The 25,606-nt window shown below is 44.3% G+C and overlaps 1 protein-coding gene across 1 annotated transcript in view; it reads right to left on the reverse strand.

Moving 5' to 3' along the window:
* Positions 1-12,717: 12,717 nt before the first annotated feature.
* JAG1 (jagged canonical Notch ligand 1) overlaps positions 12,718-25,606 on the reverse strand; it is an 80,419-nt gene continuing 67,530 nt past the window's right edge. Inside the window, exons 17-26 of the mRNA XM_060262249.1 lie at positions 25,196-25,309; positions 24,958-25,074; positions 24,430-24,457; positions 23,831-23,916; positions 22,716-22,829; positions 21,992-22,101; positions 21,669-21,905; positions 19,583-19,714; positions 18,666-18,816; positions 12,718-14,913 (exon numbers count right to left, since the gene is read on the reverse strand). Coding sequence (XP_060118232.1) covers positions 14,456-14,913; positions 18,666-18,816; positions 19,583-19,714; positions 21,669-21,905; positions 21,992-22,101; positions 22,716-22,829; positions 23,831-23,916; positions 24,430-24,457; positions 24,958-25,074; positions 25,196-25,309 — 1,547 coding nt within the window. The 3' untranslated portion in view covers positions 12,718-14,455. The remainder of the gene's footprint in view (positions 14,914-18,665; positions 18,817-19,582; positions 19,715-21,668; positions 21,906-21,991; positions 22,102-22,715; positions 22,830-23,830; positions 23,917-24,429; positions 24,458-24,957; positions 25,075-25,195; positions 25,310-25,606) is intronic.

The raw sequence follows: 25,606 nt of genomic DNA on the forward strand, positions 1-25,606 counted from the left end.
CACATTATAAGCCTTTAAAAGCTCTGCCAATGATAAAACGGGGGTGAGGGTGGGATTGTTAGTTGCAATAAGAGCATACTTTGAAGTCCAGTGGCACCTTTAAGATCAACAAAATTTAATTCTGGGTGTGCATGAACATGAAAGAGAGAGAGCCAATTTGGTGTAGTGGTTAAGTGTGCGGCCTCTTATCTGGGAGGTTTGATTCCCCACTCCTCCACTTGCACCTGCTGGAATGGCCTTGGGTCAGCCAGAGCTCTCTTATCTGGGAGAACCGGGTTTGATTCCCCACTCCTCCACTTGCAGCTGCTGGAATGGCCTTGGGTCAGCCAGAGCTCTGTTATCCGGGAGAACCGGGTTTGATTCCCCACTCCTCCACTTGCAGCTGCTGGAATGGCCTTGGGTCAGCCAGAGCTCTCTTATCTGGGAGAACCAGGTTTGATTCCCCACTCCTCCACTTGCAGCTGCTGGAATGGCCTTGGGTCAGCCAGAGCTCTCTTATCTGGGAGAACCAGCTTTGATTCCCCACTCCTCCACTTGCACCTGCTGGAATGGCCTTGGGTCAGCCAGAGCTCTCTTATCTGGGAGAGCCGGGTTTGATTCCCCACTCCTCCACTTGCAGCTGCTGGAATGGCCTTGGGTCAGCCAGAGCTCTCTTATCTGGGAGAACCGGGTTTGATTCCCCACTCCTCCACTTGCAGCTGCTGGAATGGCCTTGGGTCAGCCATAGCTCTCTTATCTGGGAGAACCGGGTTTGATTCCCCACTCCTCCACTTGCAGCTGCTGGAATGGCCTTGGGTCAGCCAGAGCTCTCTTATCTGGGAGAACCAGCTTTGATTCCCCACTCCTCCACTTGCACCTGCTGGAATGGCCTTGGGTCAGCCAGAGCTCTCGTAGGAGTTGTCCTTGAAAGGGCAGCTGATGTGAGAGCCCTCTCCAGCCCCACCCACCTCACAGGGTGTCTGTTGTGGGGGAGGAAGGGAAAGGAGATTGTGAGCCGTTCTGAGACTCTTCGGAGTGGAGGGCGGGATATAAATCCAATATCTTCATCTACCTCACAGGGTGTCTGTTGTGGGGGAGGAAGGGAAAGGAGATTGTGAGCCACTCTGAGACTCTTCGGAGTGGAGGGCGGGATATAAATCCAATATCTTCATCTACCTCACAGGGTGTCTGTTGTGGGGGGGGGGAAGGTGAAGGAGATTGTGAGCCGCTCTGAGACTCTTTGGAGGGGAGGGCGGGATATAAATCCAATATCTTCTTCTTCTATACCCAGAATTAAACTTTGTTGGTCTTAAAAGTGCCACTGGACTCAATTTTTTCCCTCTATTGCTTCAGACTTACATGACTATCAACTTGCATCTAGTTGCAATAAGGTTACATTTGAAAATGACTGTTGGTCTTAAAAAGGCAGGTAACAGTTGTTACCTGTGAGAGAAAATAGTGTTCATTTTAAGCTCAGTTAAACTCAAATTTATTAAAATAAATTTGAAATGTGTCAACAGAAAAAAATATCAAGCAAGTTCATACAGTATAGTCAAGAGGAAACTAAAGGAAGCATTGTATGACTATATAGTTTTTTTTTAAAAAAAAGAATAAGTCTATAAACAACTCAACAAAGCGTTAGTCAAGTTTCTTCATAAAAATGCCACCCACAGAAAAGCAGAAACATAGAGGCACCGTGATAAGGACAGAATCTTCAAGTTCAGGCATTCATAGTAGTCCAAAGCCAAGTTGCATAAAGTTATGAGGAAAAAAATAAAAACGGATGTGGTGAAAAGGGAAGTTTCTAAAATAGACTGTGGAAAAATTGAAATGATGATGTTGTGCAGATAGCAAAGAGAGAATCATAGGGGGATTTTGTACAATAGACAGAGGGTAGCTGTCTATATCTGGAAAGCAGAATTATATATATAAAAAAGCAGAAACATGCGAATAGGGTGGCCATGTAAGATGTGTACATGCATGACTTAGAAAGGTAGAGTCTTTGCCCCATCCGCAAATGCATGACTTAGAAAGGTAGAGTTATTGCCCCATCCGCAAAGGCAAAAACAAAGGGGAAATGCTGAACAGATTTGTATCTGTCAAGCAGAAAAAAGGATCAAGAATGTGGAGGACAGCAATATGACAAGAGTTTGTATATTACTGGAGCATACAATATACTATTACATGGTTAAAACCCCAGAGTCCTTCCACATACCAGATACATAATTAATTTTGGCATATTAGCCTATTTGGGAAGGATGGGATATAAATAAATAAAATATGCCGTTTGATAGCACGTGTGTGTGTGTATTGCTTAGTTTAACAGTGAGAGAATAAATGATTAGTTGTAGATTTTCCAGGGTGTATAGCCGTGGTCTTGGCATTGTAGAACCTGATGTTTTGCTGGCAGCTGTGACCAGCATCCTTAGAGGTATAACACAGAAGGTGAGTGTTCTTTCTGTGTCTTTTCTTCTCTTACTACCCCATCAGTTTTCCCATTAGTGCCTTAAGGCAGGATACTGCCCAGTATGTGGAAGGAGGTATAAAGATATGCTCTACTGTGTTAACAGTCAATCTTCCCAATCTCAACAGGCGTGGTAATTAGCTATGTGAGCAGGTTTCTAGTCCTAGAGTGCATGGACCTTATGATGCTGTGATGAGCTGCTAATTGTTGATTCCTCTTGTAGTTCCTTGCAAGCCCATAGTTTGTATGCTTCTAGGTATCTATCTTCCCACAAGGGTCATTACATAAGCTAGTTTGTGGAATGGTTTGGTCCAAAGCATTAACTTTAGTGAAAGTTCTCAGAATTTCATTTATTGGGGTGGCAGCCATATCTTTCATAGAATCAAAGAATCATAGTTGGAAGGGATCTCCAGGGTCATCTAGCCCAACCCCCTGCACAATGGAGGAAATTCACAAATACCTTCCCCTAAATTCACAGGATCTTCATTGCTGTCAGAGGGCCATCCAGCCTTTGTTTAAAAACCTCCAAGGAAAGAGAGCCCCCCCCCCCCAAGAGGAAAGCTGTTAGAATCATAGAAGAGTTGGAAGGGACCTCCAGGGTCATCTAGTCCAACCCCCTGCACAATTCAGGAAACTCACAAACATCTCCCCCTAAATTCACAGGATACTCATTGCTGTCAGATGGCCATCTAGCCTCTGTTTAAAAACCTCCAAGGAAGGAGAGCCCAGCCCCCCCAAGGAGGAAAGCTGTTAGAATCATAGAAAAGTTGGAAGGGACCTCCAGGGTCATCTAGTCCAACCCCCTGCACAATGCAGGAAACTCACAAACACCTCCCCCTAAATTCACAGGATCCTCATTGCTGTCAGATGGCCATCTAGCCTCTGTTGAAAAACCTCCAAGGAAGGAGAGCCCACCACCTCCTGAGGAAGCCTGTTACACTGAGGAACTACTCTAACAGTCAGGAAGTTCTTTCTAATGTTGAGCCGGACACTTTTTTGATTTAATTTTGTATGAAAACTGGTCCTTGCTATGCATTTGTGCACATGTGTTCCAGGAGAAAGGGCGGCTGTTTTCAAGATAGCAGAAGGAGATTGTTTTGCCTTTCCCTTTCTGGGGGAGAAAAATACAGTATGGGGGAGTAGTCTGGCAAAGTTTTGAAGACTGGGAATTGTATAGATCTGAAGGTTTAATCTTTGGCTCCTTATGCTTCTCCGAATTGCTAGCTCAAAACAGGAATGCATCGCTGGTGATACCTCCTTAGCTGTTTAGGTTGTGGAAGGTGACAGGAATATAGGCCAGTGCTCAAAATACTTTAAATTTGAGTTTCTGTGTCTGAGGCTTCTTTCGTGGTATAATTAAAGGCAATGATTTCAACTTGACCTCTTGAACTCCAGTGATCAGATCCCTTAGACTGGATTTTATTCACACAATACAAGGTCCTTGTGTCTTTTCTTCTCTTACTACCTCCTCAGTTTCCCCATCGGTGCCTTAATGCTTGCCCAAATGTCTGGAAGACCTCCCAGATGTCTAGTTTATCTTTTTTTTTTAAAGAAGACTGCAGATTTATACCCTGCTGTTCTCTGTGATTCAGAGACTCAAAGTAGCTTACAATCTCCTATATCTTTCTCCCCCACAACAGACACCCTGTGAGGTGGGTGGGGCTGAGAGGGCTCTCACAGCAGCTGCCCTTTCAAGGACAACTCCTGCAAAGAGCTATGACTGACCCAAGGCCATTCCAGCAGCTGCAAGTGGAAGAGTGGGGAATACAACCCGGTTCTCCCAGATAAGAGTCTGCACATCTAACCACTACACCACACTGGCTCTCGAATTAAAGTGCTCTTGAATTAGTATGCAGATCAGTTGAATTCAGCATGCATCACTTGTTGCAAAAATCAGAAATCCCCCAGATGTAGTTTTCAGCTGATTGCATAAATGGTCTTAGAGAGGGACTTTGTGCATGACAAAGCAGGAAGAGAAGGGCAAGAACATGGTGATGTGAATGGGGAAGTAGTCTCATTAGTTTTCATTTGAGCTAAAGGCTGTTACTGAGGAGGCTAATTAGCAAGAAGATTTGGGGTAGGGAGGCTGCTGTGTGGACAGCAGCCTTCCTAAGTGAGACCAGCCTGACCACTGTTTGATAATAAACCCCTAGAACTGTCATGAGAACTGCTCATCTCATGATGTGCCTCCAGATCTGGGGGAAGGCGGAGGATAGGTAGATAAGGAACTCCTTAGATGAGCATCTGAGCAAGGTCTGTGCAGTTTTCTATATGCAGGGGTTTTTTTCCCCACCTTTCATTTTGTCTTACACAAAAAACAGCTTCGGACTGTTCTTTATTTTTATGCCCCATTGGAATAGTGAGAATGCTTTCCTAATAAACCCAGACGTTCAGCGTTGGGACGTCAAACACACAGTTAATTGATATTAAACCGAGGCATGCAATAACCTGACTTGTTGCAAAGAGAATTCTGTCAAGAAACTAACTGTGCTTATCCACAATAGATTAATTCTGGCCTTGAATTCAGCAGGAGCTCACAGGAGCACAGCTCCTGAACCTTTCTGAGGGTTCCCCCTCCTCCTCGCCACCTTCCTTTTCCATTGAATAATAGGTGCAGCTGCATAACAATCGCTGGATGAGCTCCACCACCTATTTTTCTACAAAACAACCCCTGCATTAACTGGAGTTCAAACCTCTGAAAGAAGCTCCAGTACCTTAAACCAGGGTTTAATCAAGGTTAAGAAACTTGATTTATGGGGGTTAGTAACTGCAGTACTGCAGTCCGAACTCTCTGCTTACGACCTGAGTTTGATCCCGGCGGAAGCTGGGTCCAGGTTGCAGGCTCAAGGTTGACTCAGCCTTCCATCCTTCTGAGGTCGGTAAAATGAGTACCCAGCTTGCTGTGGGGAAAGGGCAGTTAATTGGGGAAGGCAATGACAAACCACCCTGTAAAAAATCTGCCAAGAAAACATCGTGATGAGACGTCACCCCGGAGTTGGAAATGACCAGTGCTTGCACAGGGGGCTACCTTTACCTTTTTAACTGGGGTTAGCTTCTAAGTGGGGTCTCCACATGAGAAGGGAAAGGGGAGGAGATGGGAGTGAGGTGTATATATCCCTCCGGCACCTAGCCAAACTCATGCATATTCCAGATTAATGTTGATGCCTTTTCAGAAGTTTGCTCAGTGACTGTTCCTACAACTACACCAATCTGGTGTATGCTGTTCCTTTGTGCTCCTCATTTTCTGTTGGTTCTAACTTTATTCCCTCTTGGAAGTCTTTTATTCTTAGAAGCCTAAATTAAACATAGAAGAGAGGTGTTTGCATGATATCTTTGTATTAAGTGCAAATAGCCATTTGGGTAGCTTGGTTTTGAATGGGAGGAATGGTTGGTTAGATATCACAGGAACAAAGTTTACGGAAAACAAGTTTGTTTGGGAAGTAACTGTAAAAAGCAAACTTTCCCTATCCTGCCAACATACAAACCTCCCTTATTTTGTGTGAGTTCTTCTCTGACAAAATGGCCTTGAGAATCTGTTCCAAACTTGTATACTGTGAAAGGGAAGTAGTCAATTCCTATATTTCTGTTGTCTCTTAATTGAAAACATTCTTTTCCTTCCTCTTCTCCCCCCCCCCCCTCCAGTAATAGAAATCACTAGCCACAATAGTAGCTTCATGTTTCAAAACCCTGTTTTGTTTTGATTCAGTCCCGAGGCAGTTTTGTAGCTGTTACGTTGCCCAGGCCTCTCTCTTACGTTCTAAATGCATGTTGGTCTGTGTGTGTCCAGTGGCACCTTTAAGAACAACAACGTTTTATTCTGGGTATCGGCTTCCATGTGCAGACACACTCCTTCAGAAGTTCTGTTCTTATATTGTGGCCCTGTTGAAGGTGCTGTGATTTATTTAGAGTCATTTTGTTTATTTTCTACCAGCCTGCAGATGGGAAATTGAACCTGTTTAGGGAATAGAAGATAGAAGGTCGCTAATCTAGTCCAGCATCGAGTTTCAACAGTGGCCAACTAGTTACCCTGGTGAGAGCACCAAAAAGCCTCTTTCCCCACTACTTGATCAATAAATCAAGCCCGCTTGCAGTCAAGGCAGGTCCAATTAAAGAAATATCTGGGGGCTTTGGGGGTGGAGCCAGGAAACTTTGGGGGTGGAGCCAGGAAACTTTGGGGGTGGAGCCAGTAGCAAGGGTGTGACAAGCACAATTGAGGTACAAAGGGAGTTCTGTCCGTCAAAGAGATTCTGGTGGCCCTTGCTTGGGATGACCTCTGAGAGAACTGACTGACTCCTATTCAGTGTCTCATCCTATCCCTCATCCCTTTTCATGAGGCATCAAGAGCCATGTTGTTTCTCCCTAGAGAGGGTAGAGAAAAGAACCATTGCAGAAAGACAGACTCACTCGCCATCCTCAAACCATTTCTAACTCAGCACCTCTACAGAGGTTCTTTGTAGAGGGAAGGGATGCTTTTTGCCTATTTCCCCCCTCACATTTCAAAAGGTTTTATTACATAGATATAGCCAAAGGGGAAGGGGGAAAGAAGGATGAGAACTTCTCATATATTTCTTAAAACAGTAAATGTCTTTCAGCCCATAAGTGGTAAACTTCCAGATTTGATAGAAAAATAACATCTCAACACCTATCAACACCTTTAAACTCTTTTTAAAAAGTTCCATATTCTTTATCCATTCATAAAGCATCTTCTTTATCCATTCATAAAAAGGAGTTCATCTCTGCAACACTTCTTGTTTAGATTTATCCTTTAAAATGTCTGTCAATATGTCCATTTCAGTTGTTTCTAATATTTCCTGTACCCGTTCTTCTATGGTTGGTATTTCTCTCTTTTTCCAGTATCTGGCAAAGATGATTCTAACTGCAGTTACAATATGTGTTATCAAATATCTACAATTCTTATTGGTTTTTCATGGCATCATATTCTCCACATTTATGACTGAGAGGACAAGCAATTGGTCTTGTACTTCGTAGTAAAAGTGGGGAGAAAGGATAAGATGGCACATTAGGGAAATATGGAGCAGGAAGAAATGGTGTAAACAAACAACTGCAGTTTGAGTCATTCAGAGCATCTTGGTGACTTTCAAAAAAGGAGGAGGGGTCTTTTTGCATTTGCTTCTTCTGCATTAAGTCTCAGCTGATGCATTGCCACTATGTTGCACAGCTAATTATGTCTAATTGGTTTGTTTGAACCAAATGCACACAGGTCTTGCAACTAGGGAAGATACAATCCGATGGGGAGAATAAAACTTTGGTTTGCCTGCTGAAGCGGGGAGGGGTGGGGGAGTTTCATGGGACAGAAACAGGGGCTACTTCTATAAGCAAAGGAGGTAGAAAAATTGGTGTTCCGATAGGGAAATCTAACCACTCTTCTTAGCACACATTTGCAAAGCTGCTGGAGATCCCACCGTATCCTGCTTTTGATAGAAACACACTTTGCCACAGTTGCCTTGTTAACCAGGGCTTGTGCCAGCACAGTGCAGTGAGCAGAGTGTTGTGTTTAGACATGAAAGACCAGTGTCGGATCTGAATTCAGCCAGAGAAATTCACTAGACATGTCATTACCTTTGAATTATCGCACCAAAGAGGATACAGGATAAACTGGCTTGATCCCAGTGCAAAAGCGATCTCAGTAAATTATACTTTTTTGTGTGTAAGTAGCTCTTTAATACTTTTGCAAAACTGCAAAACTCCAGCCATGACTGTTACTTTGTGGTTATCAGGCCTGGGGCTGACCCAAAACAGGGGCTCCTTCCCCTCATGTCTTCATGGTCCCTAAAAACTACGCTCACTTCCAGTAGCTTATCAGGAAGATGGGCCAGAAATGTGTAAAACATCCATGCTCTTAATGCAGTGACAGCTGGGATAATGATAGATCAAAACGGGTTGCTGTGTTAAGTCTGTCTGCAGCGGTAGAAAAAGCAAGAGTCCAGGAGCAACTTAAAGCTCATTTATTATGAGGGCTGGATCTGACATAAATGGGACCCTGTCGGGCCGGGCTGGGCCAAATCAGGGCGGGCCATGTGTATACCTATTTAAAGTTGGGTAGCAGATATATAGACTTTTTAAAGGATGCAAACGTGACTAAAGATTTTTTTTTTAAAACTTAAAATAAAACATGCTTAAAACAGTAGTGTTGGTCTTAAAGGTGTTTTCTTTGTATTTCTCCCATGGGATCCAGGAAACTGGGCAAAGGAAACTCTGACTCTTTCCCTCCCTCCCCAGAGGACCAGGAGGGGAAGGAGCCTCAACCAATAGAGAAAACAGAGGTTTTGCTCTGTAGCTCCTATGCGATTGAGCAAGTCTTGCAAAGCAAGCTGAGATGCAGAAGGAAGCAAGAGAGAGGGAGAAGGAAGCAGATGACAGCCAGTTGCTCGGGGGCCTGATAGGAGCCCTCCGGGGGCCTGATTCAGCCGCCGGGCCACATGTTTGACACCCCTGCCTTAAAGGCTAACCACATTTGCAGCAGGGGAGGAGCTTTCCTGAGTCACTGCTCACCTCTGCAGGTACAGGTAGAACGTCAGTCCACCCATCCTTATATCTTGGAAAGTGGAGCAATTTCAGATCCAAGATATGAGGACAGACAAACTCACGTTCTAGCTGCATCTGAAGAAGCAAGCAGTGACTCCCAAAAGCTCATCCCAACACAAATTTTGTGAGTCTTTAAGGTGCTTGTAGATTCTCACTCTTTTCTAGAGCTGAGATAATGGGGAGGGACGGTGGCTCAGTGGTAGAGCATCTGCTTGGGAAGCAGAAGGTCCCAGGTTCAATCCCCGGCATCTCCAACTAAAAAGGTTCCAGGGAAGTAGGCGTGAAAAACCTCAGCTTGAGACCCTGCAGAGCCGCTGCCAGTCTGAGGAGACAAGACTGACTTTGATGGACCCAGGGTCTGATTCAGTAGAAGGCAGCTTCATATGTTCATATGTACTTACAATGCATTTGCCTACAAGCTCATTCCTTCGGCACCCTCTTATCGTTCTGCGGAGGTAAGAACGGGTCCCCCTCCCATGTTAGGCAAGTTGGGCCTGTTTTTCTATGCTGGATTGTAGAAATTGGGCATGAATTCTCCTGAACAACAAGCCATGGACCACAGTGCTGGTTGCTCTGTGGCCCCCCAGTTCCTTCTGGCTTAAAGGATCTCTAAAAGCATCCTCAACAGCCTTGCTTCGGTCTTGCAAACTGGTAGCAATCTAGAAATCCTTCTCCTTTGAAGTAAAGGTAACATATGGTCTGCTTGCTTTTAGCAGCATCAGGGCCCCATTGTGATTGACCACAGGCCACTGGGATACCTACTCACCATGGAGCTCAAAATCTGCTATCCATCCCCAGACCGAGGGAGACCAGACTAAGCTCTATACGGCCCAGGGCCTTCTCAGTGGCAGCACCAATGCTGTGGAATGCTCTCCCAGATGCCATAAGAGCCCTGCGGGATCTCTCCCAATTCCGCAGGGCCTGTAAAACTGAGCTTTTCTGATAGGCCTATAATAACTAAGTGGGAGAAGGCTGCCTTTTCTATGCTGCTGAGCAATACCACCAGAAGGACCACTAACAGATAAGTCAGAAGAATGGTGACATCAAAAATAATGTGATCCGCCTATGTCAAAACCAAATATTGTGTTTTAAATTGTTATTAAGTTTTATCGTTTTAAAATTGTAACTGAAATTGTGGTTTTAACATGACTGTTAGCCACCCTGAGTCTGCTTGCGCAGTGGGCGGCATATAAATCTAAGGTAAATAAATAAATATATGTGATCTTCGATGGATAGGATTATCTAACGTGAGTGCCAGTGTAAGAGCTACTCGTGGTGGTAACAGCTGCCCAAAAGGGAATGTTAAGAGGGCCTGAGGGCCATTTTGAATCCCTCAATCACTCATCACCCACAGCTGTTCAGGGGTGAAAAATCTGGCTTCTTTCAAACCTGTGTGGAAGATACACAACAGGTGCCTCTGAACGGCTCTTCTATAAGGAAGTATTTAGTATTTACACCACAGAAACACGGCTGAGCATGCACGCAGTGGTACTGAAGAGCACAGCCTAAATACTTTGGATTATTGCAGCAATCCGTTTTATCCTCCCATATGCTATTTAACAGTTACATGAAACCACAGGGAGAGATCATGTGAGAATTTGGACTGAGCTGCCATTACAGTGTAAGTTTGATTCTTGACTTTTAACAGCCCATTTGCAAATTTGCATTGATTAGTTAATACAAAGCTGTTGCTAAACTGCATTGTTTTTCAGCCTATCACATAATTTTTGCTGGTTTGTGGAACTGTCGGTCAGCCATGATGTTTCACAGCAAACTATTTTAGCCAAAATGATGAGCTGTCCGTGAATGTACAACACAGCAGAGCATGTGTTGGTCCTGTTCGCGAGTCATTAAATCATTGAAGACTAAAGAACGAGTTAAATGCTTGGCTCCTTGATTTCTCCTGGGGTCTACGCCAACTATCAGTTCCTGGAACGCTTCCTGCTGGGTCATCATTTTGACAAATATCTTGTTTGAACAAAAGCTGTCGCTTCTATGACTCGTTGGGTGAATTTTGGTGTGAATGCTCTTACTCAGCAGATATATTCCTAAGGAGTCAAGAAAGCTCAGAATATGACTAAAGAAACCACCAGAGCCAAAGAGCTTAGGCTGAATCTACCCCCACTCACTTCTGCTGACTCTCAATAAGTTTTCTGGGTCATCCAGACTCACACAATGACGCACACACACGCAGAATTCTCCAGCCAAAGCTCAGCGCAGAAACCCATTCAGCCATGGTAGTTACTGGCCATGGGGAAGAAGCAAAGTCTTTCCACTGGAATACGTCGAAAAGATTTGATACAATACTTAGAACTCAGGACGATGGCAACGGCAAAAGCACTGCGAGACACGCTGAAGCTCTTTCCACCGCACTGCATCTTTCTTACCTCTCAATTTCCGATCGTGTGGAGCTTTTCCTCTCACGCTATGGAGTGTCTGCGAAGAGAACTCCCATCCTTATCAGTTTGATCTGCCAGGTCAACAGGTAAACCTACTGTGAAGTGTCTGGCTTTCACTTGGGCCAACAGACCCACCATGCAGAGATTATGGGAGTGTGCAGCACAGCACGTTGAGTAGCTGACAATCCTCAGGATTTCCCATCTCCAGCTGATACTAGCTTATCCTTGTCTTAATTCTTGGCTTGGGTCATGGAGTATATCTGAACATGGAAGGCAGTTACATTAGCAGAACAGAACTTCCTCTCTGGCCACAGCCTGACTTGCTACCCATGGGGGGCAGCCAAATCAGCATGAGGGACGAATTCCACAAAATTATCTTCTTCTTCAGTTAGTGGGAACTTATTCCATGGTCTGTGGCTCAATGGTGGAGCATCTGCCTGGAATGCAGAAGGTGCTAGAAGCAGTAGGTGAACAGGTAGATCACCACCTAAGACTCTGGAGAGCTGTTGCCAGTCTGAGTAGACAGTACTGACTTTGGTGGAGCAAGGAGGGCCTGGTTCAATATAAAGCAGATCCATGTGAACCTAACTTGTATATATGGGCTAGATCGAGGGCTCATTTTGTAGTAGGAGCTCCCTTGCATATTAGACCACATGCCCCTAATAGAGTCAGTCCTCCAAGAGCTTGTAATATGCAAAGGAGCTCCGGCTACAAAATGAACCCTGACTAGATCTATCTAAACTGTGGAACAGGACCTGGAAGAAGTGTAAGGACTTTTGAGTGTTTTGTCCAAACCTACACAAAACCCTGAGATACTAAATTAAGGTCCCAATTCAGAGACGGCTTTAGGAGGGGAAAAAAGACCCTTTCATACACATTTACAATTGTGTGGTATGGCACTTCTTATGCTGGCAATAAGCACAGGTTAAACAAGGGAGTGTTTTTCAAGACCAAAGGCGTGGTTAATCAACAGAGAACATTCCCGTGGAATATTTCAAGAAGCCAGGCTGAATGGGTATTGTTTCTTTGGAGGGTACTACTCTGTTGAATGTTCAAAACATATTGCCTATTGCTTCTAAAGCATTCAGAATAATTGCACTGGTGCACTCCCACTCTTAAAATAGCTAATGTCTCCCCATCTTGACCCAGGCACAGATACCAAAGGTCCTAACCCTTGAAACTGGTCCCACCAGCCACGGTGAGCTGGACACAGCTCTAACCTCCTCTTGCATTCCCCGTTCTAGACCGTATTGTGAGTGGGGGAGGGAAGCTTTTAGCTGACATTCAAGTTGGAAGTATATCTCAATGAAGCTGACTCAATCTTCACGCTTTTTATGTTTTTATACAAAAAAATTTAATAAATATTTTTTCAAGATTTATTGCCAGGAATAACACATCAGAGATGTATTTTCATGTTCACGTAACACTAATATTACCATACAAGATACCTTTTATGAGTTCAGTGGATGACCCATTGAGATAATTAAGCCTTTTTTAAAAATTTAGTTTTTTCTGATCTTCCAACTTTGTTAATAGCACTTTGATTTCCTCTTATTTTTTTCTCTTTCTTTTTTTTTTTTTAAGGCGGGCACCATACTCTGGCAAACTTTCTCCATGATCTTACTGAACATTCTACTGTTCAAGTATTCAGCAACTAGCTTATTAGAATACTTCCTAAATACAGTAGATTACAAAAGAAAAGAAATCAAACCTACAAGTGGTTCAGTATTACCTATTCATGGTGGGGAGGGAAAATCAAAAGAGTTTACAAAACAAGATTTCGGTGTTTCCAACTTCACACACTAACTTGATATTTTTTAATTACATACACCCACTCACATTTCTCATGTTTCATCTACAGAAGGTATAGCTCCTTTTGTGTTCCCTTAAACCGCTATGTAGCAGATTTTCTGCCTGTCATCTTTTCCTTTCCCCCACCCCATGTCCAAAGCAGCCAGAAAAAAAAAATTAAAAATAAAAACAGAACAAAAACTAGTCTATTTCTAAACTGCCTCAGCCACCAGTACTTACAAAATAGTTTAAAGTGATATTATGGAAGGTGGTTTCTCTTTTTTTTTAAAAAAAAAAAAGACCAAAAAAACCACACTTGACATTGTACAAAAAAAGCCAGCATCAAGGCGTGAAAGCCCATCCTATTGTTTAAAAATAAAAAGTTGATTTTCAGAACACCTTAAATTTTGGCATGTAGGCAACAAGTAACAAGGTGTGTGGGAGGGGAGAAGTCAAAAGAAGAAGCAGTCAGTTTACAACGCTACGAAAAACCTTCAACTCTAAACACATATGTATAAATAAAAAAAAGGAATGATATTTAAGGCTCTTGATTATTAAGTTAATAAATCAAATATACACAGTGATTAATAAAAAAAGAATTATTTACATAACTATACAAACTTCTACTTTTGACACATTTTCCTCTCAATTCTTCATTTTTTTACCAGCCACAGCTGACAAGAAGTCCCCCACGATCCCCGCCCTCTGCCCTCCCCCCCCAACAAAAACAATACAATAAAAAAATAAATAATAAACTTTTTTTTTGATAGTTGCTGTGGTTCTGAGCTGCAAAGGCACTTCCAAATACAGAACTAGTTGTACGTCACCATAAAACCAATATACAAAAGAACTCTAATTCAATAAATAAATAAAACGCATTTGTCTAAGACTGAAATATAAATCACGACATCTCGAGAGAAGAGGAGGGAAGAACAAAAATATGTGGGTTTTTTGCTACAGGAAAAAGCTAAATAAAGCTATACTATAACCTTATGAAACCTTTCCGGGATGCATCAGCTGCAGCTGAATCTACACACTGGGGCACTTCTGACTAGTTCTGCAGAGATGTGAAATGCAGCACTTGGTAAACCAGCCAACCACAGCAACTATCACTGCCAGTGTAGGCCAGCTTGTCAAAACTTAAATTAACACAGGGATTCTAAGCAAATAATAGCCTTAGACTCGAAAATATTACACAACCGTTTTAAGAACTACAAGCTCCGAGTTGCCTTGAAGTGATCGGTGAAAGGCCCTGCACGGCAGCACCTGCGGTCTGCTATACAATGTACTCCATTCGGTTTAAACTTTGTGCGCTTTCCAAGTCTCGGTTGTCCTGTTTGTTTGTCCAGTTCGGGTGTTTTGTGGGCGTGCCGTTGGGGGGCTTTTCCTCTCTGTCTACCAGCGTGTACGCCGCTTGTTTTGCAAAGCGGGTTTTCTGTTGGTGTTTGTCCATGTCGTCTTCCTCCACCTCAGAGTTGTGTGTCCTTATTTTGGCAATTTTTGTGTTCTTGTTTTCATAGTCTTTGATGGGGACGGCGTTGGCGCCGTGTTTCTCAATGGGGTTCTTGATTTGATTCAGCTGTTCCCTCACGTTATTGGTGGTGTTGTCGTCTGATGCTGTGTGGCTGTGGGCACTCTGCTTCCGGCGCTTCCGGAAGCACCAGTAAAAGGCGGTGACCAGGCAGCAAACCCAAGCTACTGTTAACACGGAGCTCAGCAACGGCACCAAGAAATCTGGAACACAAGTTGGACTCTTGTTAAATACCTCCAAAGGTGTTCAAGCAGCAGCATTTTAGGAAAACAGATGCCCCGGCCCATCACCATCTGCACCTTTTAGCACTTTATCTTTTTAGAAGTGCCCTAACAAGGTTACACAGTGGCCCCGTGGCGCAGAGTAGTAAAGCAGCAGTATTGCAGTACTATGATCTGAACTCTCTGCTCACGACCTGAGTTCGATACCGGAGGAAGCTGGGTTCAGGTAGCCAGCTCGAGGTTGACTCAGCCTTCCATCCTTCCGAGGTCGGTAAAATGAGTCCCCAGCTTGCTGGGGGGAAAGCGTAGAGGACTGGGGAAGGCAATGGCAAACCACCCCGTAAAAAGTCTGCCGGGAAAATGCTGTGAAAGCAACGTCACCCCGGAGTTGGAAATGACTGGTGCTTGCACAAGGGACCTTTCCTTTCTTTCCTAACAAATAATAAAATAAAAAATATTATTTTATTATTTGTTATTGAAATAAAAAAGAGGACAGTCCTGTGTGACTCTGAAAGCCTCCTGTTATCCACACAATAGATTTGTGACCGACTGCGTGGAATCAAAAACCTGAAGCATGTCAGGATCTCTCTCTCATCACAAGGGGAACTGGTTCCATAATTCATGAGGAGGAGGAGGAAGAAGAAAAAAAAGAGGAAGAAAAAGAAGGGGGGGGAGAAAAAGAAAAAGGAGGAGGAAAGGGAGGAAGAGGAGGAAGAAAAAGAGAAGAAGAGGAAGAGGAGGAAGGAGAAGAAGAGGAGGAAGAAGAGAAGGAGAAGAAAAAGAAGAAAAAGGGGAGGAGGAGGAACAAAAAGGAGGAAAGGGAGGAATAAGAGGAGGAAGAGGAAGGAGAAGAGGAAGAAGAGGAGGAAGAAAAAGAAAAAGAAGAAAAGGGGAGGAGGAAGAAGAAAAAGGAGGAGGTAAGGGAGGAAGAAGAAGAGAAGAAGAGGAAGAGAAGGAAGGAGAAGAAGAGGAGGAGGAGGAAGAAAAAGAAGAAAAGAAAAAGAAAAAAGGGGAGGAGGAGGAAGAAAAAGAAAAAGGAGGAGGAAAGGGAGGAAGAAGAGGAAGAAGAAGAAGAGAAGAAGAGGAGGAGGAAGAAAAAAGAAGAGGAAAAAAGAAAGAAGAAAAAGAAGGGGAGGAGGAGGAAGAAAAAGAAAAAGGAGGAAGGGGAGAAAGAAGAGGAGGAAGAAAAGGAAGAAGAAAAAGAAAAAGAAGAAAAGAAGGGGAGGAGGACGAAGAAAAAGAAAAAGGAGGAGGAAAGGGAGGAAAAAGAGGAGGAGGAAGAAGAGGAAAAAGAAAAAAAGAAAAAGGGGAGGGGGAGGAAGAAAAATAAAAAAGAGAAGGAAAGGGAGGAATAAGAGGAGGAGGAATAAGAGGAAGGAGAAGAGGAAAAAGAAAAAGAGAGGAAGAAAAATAAAAAAGAAAAAGGGGAGAGGGAGAAAGAGGGAGGAAGAGGAGGAGGAAAGGGAGAAGAAGAGGAGGAAAAAGAAAATGAAAAAGGAGGAAAGGGAGGAAGAAGAAAAAGTTAAAGAGGAAGAAAAAGAAAAAGAAAAAGAAGGGGAGGGGGAGGAAGAAAAAGAAAAAAGGAGGAAAGAGAGGAAGAAGAGAAGGAAGAGGAAGAAGGAAAAGAAGAGGAAGAAAACGAAAAAGAAGGGGAGGAGGAGGAAGAAAAAGGAAAAGGAGGAGGAAGAGGAGGAAGGAGAAGGAAGAAGATTACAGATTTATATCCCACCCTTCTGTCTGAATCAAAGTCTCAAGAGCGGCTTACAATCTCCTTTATCCCAAACAAACACCCTGTGAGGTGGGTGGGGCTGAGAGAGCTCTCACAGCAGCTGCCCTTTCAAGGACAACTCCTACAAGAACTATGGCTAACCCAAGCCCATTCCAGCAGCTGCATGTGAAGGAGTGGGGAATCAAACCTGGTTCTCCCAGATAAGAGTCCACTACACCAAACTGGCTCTCAGAAAGGGAACAGCAAGTCTAGACCTAAAAACTCATTTGCACAAGCTAAGGCCTATTTGAAAACCTAATCCACGCTAACTCTCTGGAGATGTGAGGAAAGAACAAAGTATATTTCCTCTTCTTGTGGCAATATATTTCCAACCAAGCCATTAGCTCAAGCCAATGGAAGTTTTAATGCTTACATCAAGTTGCGAAATCATAATGAAACAATCAATTAACACTATTCATTATAGCTAGAATGGGCATCTTCCTGTATTAGGAACAAATTAATTTGGATCCAAAGAAGCCTTTGCACAAGTTCAAACCACTTCTGCTCATGCTAGGGGCAAGCCTGAAATTTCTAAAGACCTTCCACTCAAGACACCCCCTCCCCTCCATCCCATGTTGAGACTGACAGCCCCCCAACTCCCTCCAACTGGAGGTGGGCTGAGACATCCACCTACTGATTGCAATTTCTGGCACTTTATGGACTGAGAATTAAAGGGACCTTTTTGCACAAGCACTTCATTGGACTGGATCACTGGCAGTTTCATTGCCTGTAAAAGATCCACTGGACTGTGACACTGCACGTATATACTTAAAGAATTCTATGAGAGTTCCGTACTTACCTATGAAATTGTTATTATAAAATCAGACTATATAGAAGACAATGACGACTGCAGCTTTATAGCCTGCCATTCTCTCTGAATCAGAGACTCAGAGCGGCTTACAATCTCCTATATCTTCTCCTCCACACCCTGTGAGGTGGGTGGGGTTAAGAGGGCTCTCACAGCAGCTGCCCTTTCAAGGACAACCTCTGCCAGAGCTATGGCTGGCCCAAGGCCATCCCAGCAGGTGCAAGTGGAGGAGTGGGGCATCAAACCCGGTTCTCCCAGATAAGAGTCTGCACACTTAACCACTATGGCTGACCCAAGGCCATTCCAGCAGCTGCAAGTGGAGGAGTGGGGAATCAAACCCAGTTCTCCCAGACATGAGTCTGCACACTTAACCACTACACCAAACTGGCTCTCTAAGAAGATGATACTGGATTTATACCCTGCCCTTCATTCTGAATCTGAGAGCAGCTCACAATCTCCTTTATCTTCTCCCCTCACAACAGACACCCTGTGAGGTGGATGGGGCTGAGAGAGCTCTCCCAGCAGCTGCCCTTTCAAAGACAGCCTCTACAAAGAGCTAGGGCTGATCCAATGCCATTACAGCAGCTGCAAGTGGAGGAGTGGTGAATCAAACCTAGTTCTCCCAGACAAGAGTCTGCACACTTAACCACTACACCAAACTGGTGCTATATATTCAGAAAATACTGGCATTAGTAATTATTAATGGTTGGAATGCAAGAGCGTGGCTGGATCAGACCAACGCTTGCGGAGAGGGCGGGATATAAGTCGAACGTAAGTCGAACGAACGTAATAAATCTAGCCCAGCATACTGTTTCTCCCTGGAGGGCCAACAAACAGGCCCAAGGCCTTTTCACTGATGCTGCCTCCCCAGAGCTCTTATTCAGAGGTTTACTATGTCTGAATATTGGTGTTCCTCTTTGGTCACTATGGCTAGTAGCCACTGATGGACCTGTCCTCCACGAACCTCTCTAATCCCCTTCTAGAATCGTATTTAAAGAGCTACAAAAATCCATTCTGGATGTGGAAAGCCTGCTCATGGGTCTCAGTATCTAGCAGTGAACCAGACTGTTTCAGGGCAAATTTGATATATATGGAACTTTCTCTTTTTTTAACCTGGAAAAAGTGGCTGCAGATATTCAGTCATCTTTTAAGACTCACCTGTTTTGCTTTTCACTGGCCGCTTCTGTACCCGGACTTCTGCAACCGCTGCAAAAAGTGTGCTGTTCCCATCACGCTTGCTCACAAGATCGATAATTTTATCGGTTATATCTTTTATGGGGTTCTCTTCCTCCTGGATATCTTCTGCAGACTGGGGAGGAGGGAAAGTATGGTTGAATATTGAGGTGAGCTGGTCCTTGAGACATCTCTAAGCCATCATGTGCAACAGGGGTAAATAATTTCTCAGAAGGATGCAAAACACATCCTGCTGTTTGGACAAATATGGGAAACTACTCACTACTACAATGCAGTAGAAAAGAGCAAGAGTCTGGTAGAACCTTAAAAACTTCCAAGTCCTACTGGTCTCTTTGCTGTTTCCTACTGCTGCAGATTCAGGTGGATAGCTGTTTATTGCCTGAAGCAGTTGAACAAAGTTTGAATCCAGTGGCACCTTTAAGAAAACCAAAGTTTAATTCTGGGTATAATCTTTCATGTCTGTGCACACTTCTTCAAATCTGAAGAAGTGTGCCTGCACCAAAAGCTTATATCCCAAGTCAAGCTTTCTCTACTGCTTCAGACAGACTAACACTGCTACCCATTTCAATCTATTATTAGTAGATGCAACTATCAGTCTAACAGCTGTAAGCACCATGTTATGTAAGCAAGCTACTATTCAAATTGGTGCCAGTTACACTCTATTAAAATGTGTAAACATGCCTTTTGTTAGTACACTGGAAGTTGCTAAAACGAAGCTTCATGGAACAATTGCATAAAGCCAATGCAAATTGCAACACTGAGAGCAGGAATTCTCTCTCTGGAACTCAATTCTCCTGAGTGGACGAAATTCTTGACCTTCTAGAATTCAGACTGTCAAACTGAGCAATTTACCTAGCTGTTCAATATGCTAGAAGACTTACAATTGCAACATGAATTTCATTGTTTGCCAAGTGTGACGGTTCACAGGTGATGAAGATGGAATACTCGGCAGAGACGTTCTTCAAGACGCTCAGATTCCTCAATTCACTACAGATATGCTCTGTACTCAGACCCTACAGGAGGAAGACAAAATAAATATATATATATATATGAGAACTGGGAAGGGTTTCCTATTATTTTTATCATCTGATCTAGTCTTGCCACCAAACGGACCTGGCTAGAGCTTGGCAGAACATCAATTATGTTAAAAATGTAAAGGGAAGCCATGTTGGATCAGGCCAGTGGCCCATCCAGTCCAACACTCTTGTGTCACACAGTGGCCAAAACCCAGGGACCATCAGGAGGTCCACCAGAGGGGCCAGAACTCCCCCCATTCTTGCCCCCCAAGCACCAAGAAGACAGAGCATCACTGGCCCAGACATAAGAACGTAAGAGAAGTCATGTTGGATCAGGCTAAAGAGCCATCCAGTCCAATGCTCTGTGTCACACAATGGCCAAAACTCAGGGACCATCAGGAGGTCCACCAGTGGGGCCAGAACTCCTCCCATTCGTGCCCGCCAAGCACCAAGAAGACAGAGCATCACTGCCCCAGACATAAGAACATAAGAGAAGCCATGTTGGATCAAGCCAATGGCCCATCCAGTCCAACGTGGGGAGGGACGGTGGCTCAGTGGTAGAGCATCTGCTTGGGAAGCAGAAGGTCCCAGGTTCAATCCCTGGCATCTCCAAAAAAGGGTCCAGGCAAATAGGTGTGAAAAACCTCAGCTTGAGACCCTGGAGAGCCACTGCCAGTCTGAGAAGACAATACTGACTTTGATAGACCAAGGGTCTGATTCAGTATAAGGCAGCTTCATATGTTCATATGTTCAACGCTCTGTGTCACACAATGGCCAAAACCCAGGGGCCATCAGGAGGTCCACTAGCAGGGCCAGAACTCCAGAAGCCCTCCCACTGTTGCCCCCCCCCAGCACCAAGAAGACAGAGCATCACTGCCCCACACTGGGAGTTCCATCTACACCTTGTGGCTAACAGCCACTCACGGACCTTTGCTCCAAATATTTATCCAGTCCTCTCTTGAAGCTGTCTATATTACAGCAGAAACCATAGTATTCAGATCTGGCATGATTTAAGGACCATTTCACACACTGCAGGTTGGATGCCAAGTGTACCCTCTCAACAGGGAAATACAGCCATGCAAAGCTGCCTGACAAAATGTACCTACATTTTTTGTGGGGGACTATCTTGCAACCTGCAAAGCTGCCTGAGTGGGAAGAAAGCCAGGTTTTGTTACTTGCTCATACTTAAAAATTCTTGCCCAAGTTAAGCCTCTCAACCTACTTTGTCTCCAAATGCTGATGCAAGGACACCGTGAAGCAGCCTCACATACGCCATCCTAAGCAACCCCGATGAATGAACGTTCCCACAAACATAGCAAAGGAAAACATTTCAGGGTTGGATTTAGATTGCTGATACAAATCAGTAGAAAAGACCCAGAGTCCAGTAGCACCTTAAAGAGTAACAAAATTTGTGTCTGGCAAGGAGGTTTTGTGAGGCACTGCTCACTTCATCGGATACAGCTAGAACGTGAGCCCATCTGTCCTTATATCTTGCAGAGTGGAGCCATTTCAGATCCAAGATATAAGGACAGACGGATTCACATTCTAGCTGTATCTGAAGAAGTGATCAGTAACTCACAAAAGTTCCTCCCTTGCCACGAATTGTGTTAGTCTTTTAAGGTGTTCCTGGATTCTGGCTCTTTTCTGCTTCTGTAGACAGACTGACACAGCTACTCATCTTGATTTATATCTGCATCTTGATCTACATTCTTCAGATATCTGAAGGAGTGAGCAGCGATTCACGAAAGCTCCTCCCTTGCCACGAATTGTGTTAGTCTTTCAGGTGCTCCTGCACTTTGCCTCTTTTCTACCGCTACAGACGGACTAACACAGCTACCCATCTTGATACAAGTCAGATTGAACTTGCTCTACAAACTGATTTCACCAACTACTCCAGTTTGAAACTGGCCAGCCAGCCTCAATAATTGTAGGCGAGAGGAGACCTACTTACCGGAGTCATCATCTCTTTGTTAAAGGTGAACGTGATGTTAGCACAATTGTCCTGATAGTAGGAGTCGGAGCTGCATATCTTCTTCCCCGGTTGTTGACTAGAAAGCCAGCATTCACCCACATTGTGACAAGGGTGCACAAAGCAGTTGTCCTCCTTAATAGGAACGCAGGTGTGCCCCGTGGGACATTCACTGTGGCCTTTAACACTGATCAGGCAAGGCTTCGGACCACACCAGACCTAGGAAGGATCGGATACTCAATTGGCAACTGGGCTTTTGCACAGAAAATGAGAAAAGATGGCAGCTAGAAGAGTTACAGCAGTACCTTAGAACAGGTGACCTTTCCATTTAAACACTGACAGCTATTGCATTCATCATCCCATTTAGATCCATCTGGAACGGTATGGCCATTAGCAGTGCAAGACCTTCCAGAAACTAAGAGGGGGAAAAAAGGAAGGAACATCTTGAAGGGATTTATTCAGAAAGACATCTGAATCTCACAGAGGACAGGAGGAAGAGGAGAAGAAAAGGAGGAGGAGGAGGAAGAGGAGACTGGATTGATATCCCACCCTTCTCTCAGAGCAGCTTACAACCTCCTTCCCTTCCCTTTCCCTACAACAGACACCCTGTGAGGCAGGTGAGGCTAAGAGACCTCTGGTCTTGAGAGAACAGCTCTGAAAGAACTGGGGCTGACTCAAGGTCACACCAGCAGCTGCATGAGCAGTAAGGAATCAAACCTGGTTCTCCCTGATAAGAGTCTGCGCTCTTAACCACTACACCAACTTGGAGGCACACCTTATGTCTCGCAAATGCCGAGAAAGCAGAAGGAACCTAAAAATATCATTCCATGCATCTTTCCTTCAGGGGTTTGCTCTTACACAGATATGGACCACTACCTCCCACCCCGTTCTTATCTTTCACTGATGGTATTTTCTGGGGAAAGACTACAATCTGCAGGGCACAAATAAGGGCCGAATTTCTGGACTTCCACCTATTGCCCAGCATACATTGCCACATCTACTATGCCTCTCTCTTTTATTATGAATTACCTTCTTGACATCTTGGACCACTGCGACCAGGTGGGCAGATACAACGGTATCCATTGATTTCATCTACACACGTGGCTCCGAAAGCACAGGGTGAGGATTGGCATTCATTGATATCTGCAGCGGGGAGGCAGAGACAGGCTACAGAGTTAGCTGTGAGACTCGTTCACAATTTTTAAAAACACTGAAAGACTGAGGCCAACAACTCTTGCAGAATCTCCAATGGCAAGGTCACATAACTGTGTTTATGAACGTATGAAGTTGCCTTTGTGTCCCAGTAGGATTCAGCAGTCCCTTCTCAGTTCTATTATCCTGAACTCTATGACATGGAAGTTCCGGTATAGAAACCTGGGACCTTAAACCTGGCCAGCAGGTGTTCCATCCGTCCCTGAACCGTGGGCCACCCTAATCTGCCCCATATAGCATTTACCAACAATATTATGGTTGTGAACAAATGCTTCTCTTTGCAGACTCCTGTTCTGAAGAGCAAGCCCTCTCCAAATGGTTAATAAATTGCCAAGAAGCAGATACGTCACACCAAAGTACAAAGACAACTTTTTTTTTTTAATAATCAGAAAACCCTTCGGGGGCTCCCCTCTCCTTTTGCCTTCAAAATGGAAGAGGTGAAAGGTTTCTGAAGCCTTTTAAAAGTGCTTTCTCTTGTGAAAGAAGCAGTAAACTCTTGAAAGCCCCAATCAGGGCTTTTTTTGGGAGCAAGAACTCCTTTGCATATTAGACCACACCTCCCTGATGTAGCCAATCCTCCAAGAGCTTACAGGGCTCTTAGCACAGGGCCTCCTGTAAGTTCTTGGAGGATTGGCTACATGAGGGAGGTGTGGCCTAATTTGCAAAGGAGCTCCTGCGACAAAGAAAGCCCTGGCCCCAATTAGAAAAAAATGTAATCAAGCTATAGTCTCGTCAGCCCTGATTTCCAGAAGGCTTAGGACCAACTTCCTTTCTCTAGGTCTGCAACGGGTCTTCAAGCGAGTTCTGATTTTAAGCAGACCCCACTAGAGTCTCTAGCCAAATGATAGAGAGAGGCCAACTGGTAGACAACATTTACCAAAACGCCGTTAAAGTCTGCATGTTTTGTTCAAATAAGGCTGAAAAATACGTACTTATCCTGCAATCTGGACCCGCAAAACCTGGAGCACACTCGCATCTATACCAATTGTCACCGTCCACACAGGTTCCGCTATTATAGCTTACGTGGAAAGAGAGGGGAGAGAAAGGGGAGGAAATATATTTACTCAACTGTGCCTATTAAAAAGAGTTGTTTTGAAAGCTCTTCCACAAATCACACACTCAAAATTAGCCACTATTGCCACTTTAAACTAGATGTGGCATGCCAGCTATTATATTTAATTTTAATAACTACTTAGAGATGCATTCTTGATGGAAACAGGCTTAGCTAATCAACTCATCTGTTCGTGGGGGAAGAGGCGCAAAAGAGCTAAATAAGGAAGAAGCTACAAGGCAGACTTGGGAACTGTCAAACTGATTCTTCAGAGGAAGAACAATATAATGATTCATTTATTTTATTTTTGTATTTTTTTTCCCTCCCAAGCCTCACCATTCTCTCCGTTAGAGCGGTTTCTCTGTAAACAATAACTGTTTCAGGCATTTATTGTTGGCAAAGACACCGTTTCTAACATACAAGACGCTCAATACATATGAAATAAGAATTCATAGTTGTCTCCTGGACTGCATTGCTTACCAAGGGTGAGGACTGCAATCATTGGTATCTGCAGGGACAGAAAGAACAAAGAGAGGCCCATGTTAAATCACAGCACAGCAGTCAGCTCTGAAATCCCAGATAACCCACTGGATCCTGCCATCATGTTCTACAGCTTCATTACCAAACAGATTTCCGCTATAAAGCAGAAATGTCAACCGCTGGAAAAGAATTCTTGTGAAGAATTCTCATGGGAAAGAAAAAGCGGCCAACATCAGACAGGGCAGTTGTTGTGAGAAAAAGGAGAGAAAGCTGGCCTGGCTGGGAAACAGGTAGCCGCCCCGACAGGGCAACATCTGTCTCCACTTATCCCCTTTGCAACTTTCTCATGCCCAGGTCAAAGCTCCATCCCTAAAATGTTGTTAAAGCCAAACAATCCAGGTGATGCTCCAACAACTTCCCCCTTCTGGTTTCAATCTCCAGTTCCCAAGGGCAGCCAGTGTTCTCTCATCAAACGGCCATCTGAGAAGAGTTTGGGAAGAGGAAACGGAGAGAGTGGAAGGGGCTTACTCTGAGTGCAAGTGGGTCCTTCCCAGCCCTCTTTGCAGACGCACGTAAAGGAATCTCCACTGACAACACACGTCCCTCCGTTGTGGCAGGGGTTGGGCAGGCAGCTGCTGTTTCTTGCTGCAACGGAAGAAAGAGCCAGTAAGGAACAAAATCTTTGCTGCCAAGCTGCAGAGCTAGAATTTTTTTGAAGAAAAGGAAGAGGGAGAAGGGGGGGGGGAGGTGTCATGCACTAATTTACCTATGTTGCAGGTGGCTCCTTCCCATCCGGCAGGACACATGCACTTGAAGGCATCTCCTTCGTCGTAACACGTCCCTCCATTATTGCATGTGGCTTCGTCACACTGGCTGTCACCTGCAAAAGGCCCAAACCAGTACTGCTTCCGTAGTACTTCTCTTCCAGCTCATCATGTTTACCCATTTACAATGATGGTGCATCACCCCTGCCTCTCTTTCCAGTGAGGGCCTAAAGGGGCTTTGCCTCATTCTCACAAAGTTGCTGCTTTATACTGAATCAGTCAATCATGTTCAGCATGGTGTACTATGACTGGAATTGGCTCTCCAGGATCTCGGGAAGAGAAGAAGAAGATTTATATCCCACCCTCCACTCCGAAGAGTCTCAGAGCGGCTCACAATCTCCTTTCCCTTCCTC

This window comes from Heteronotia binoei, chromosome 1, assembly GCF_032191835.1.
Source record: "Heteronotia binoei isolate CCM8104 ecotype False Entrance Well chromosome 1, APGP_CSIRO_Hbin_v1, whole genome shotgun sequence".
In the NCBI taxonomy this organism is placed as follows: Eukaryota; Metazoa; Chordata; class Lepidosauria; order Squamata; family Gekkonidae; genus Heteronotia; species Heteronotia binoei.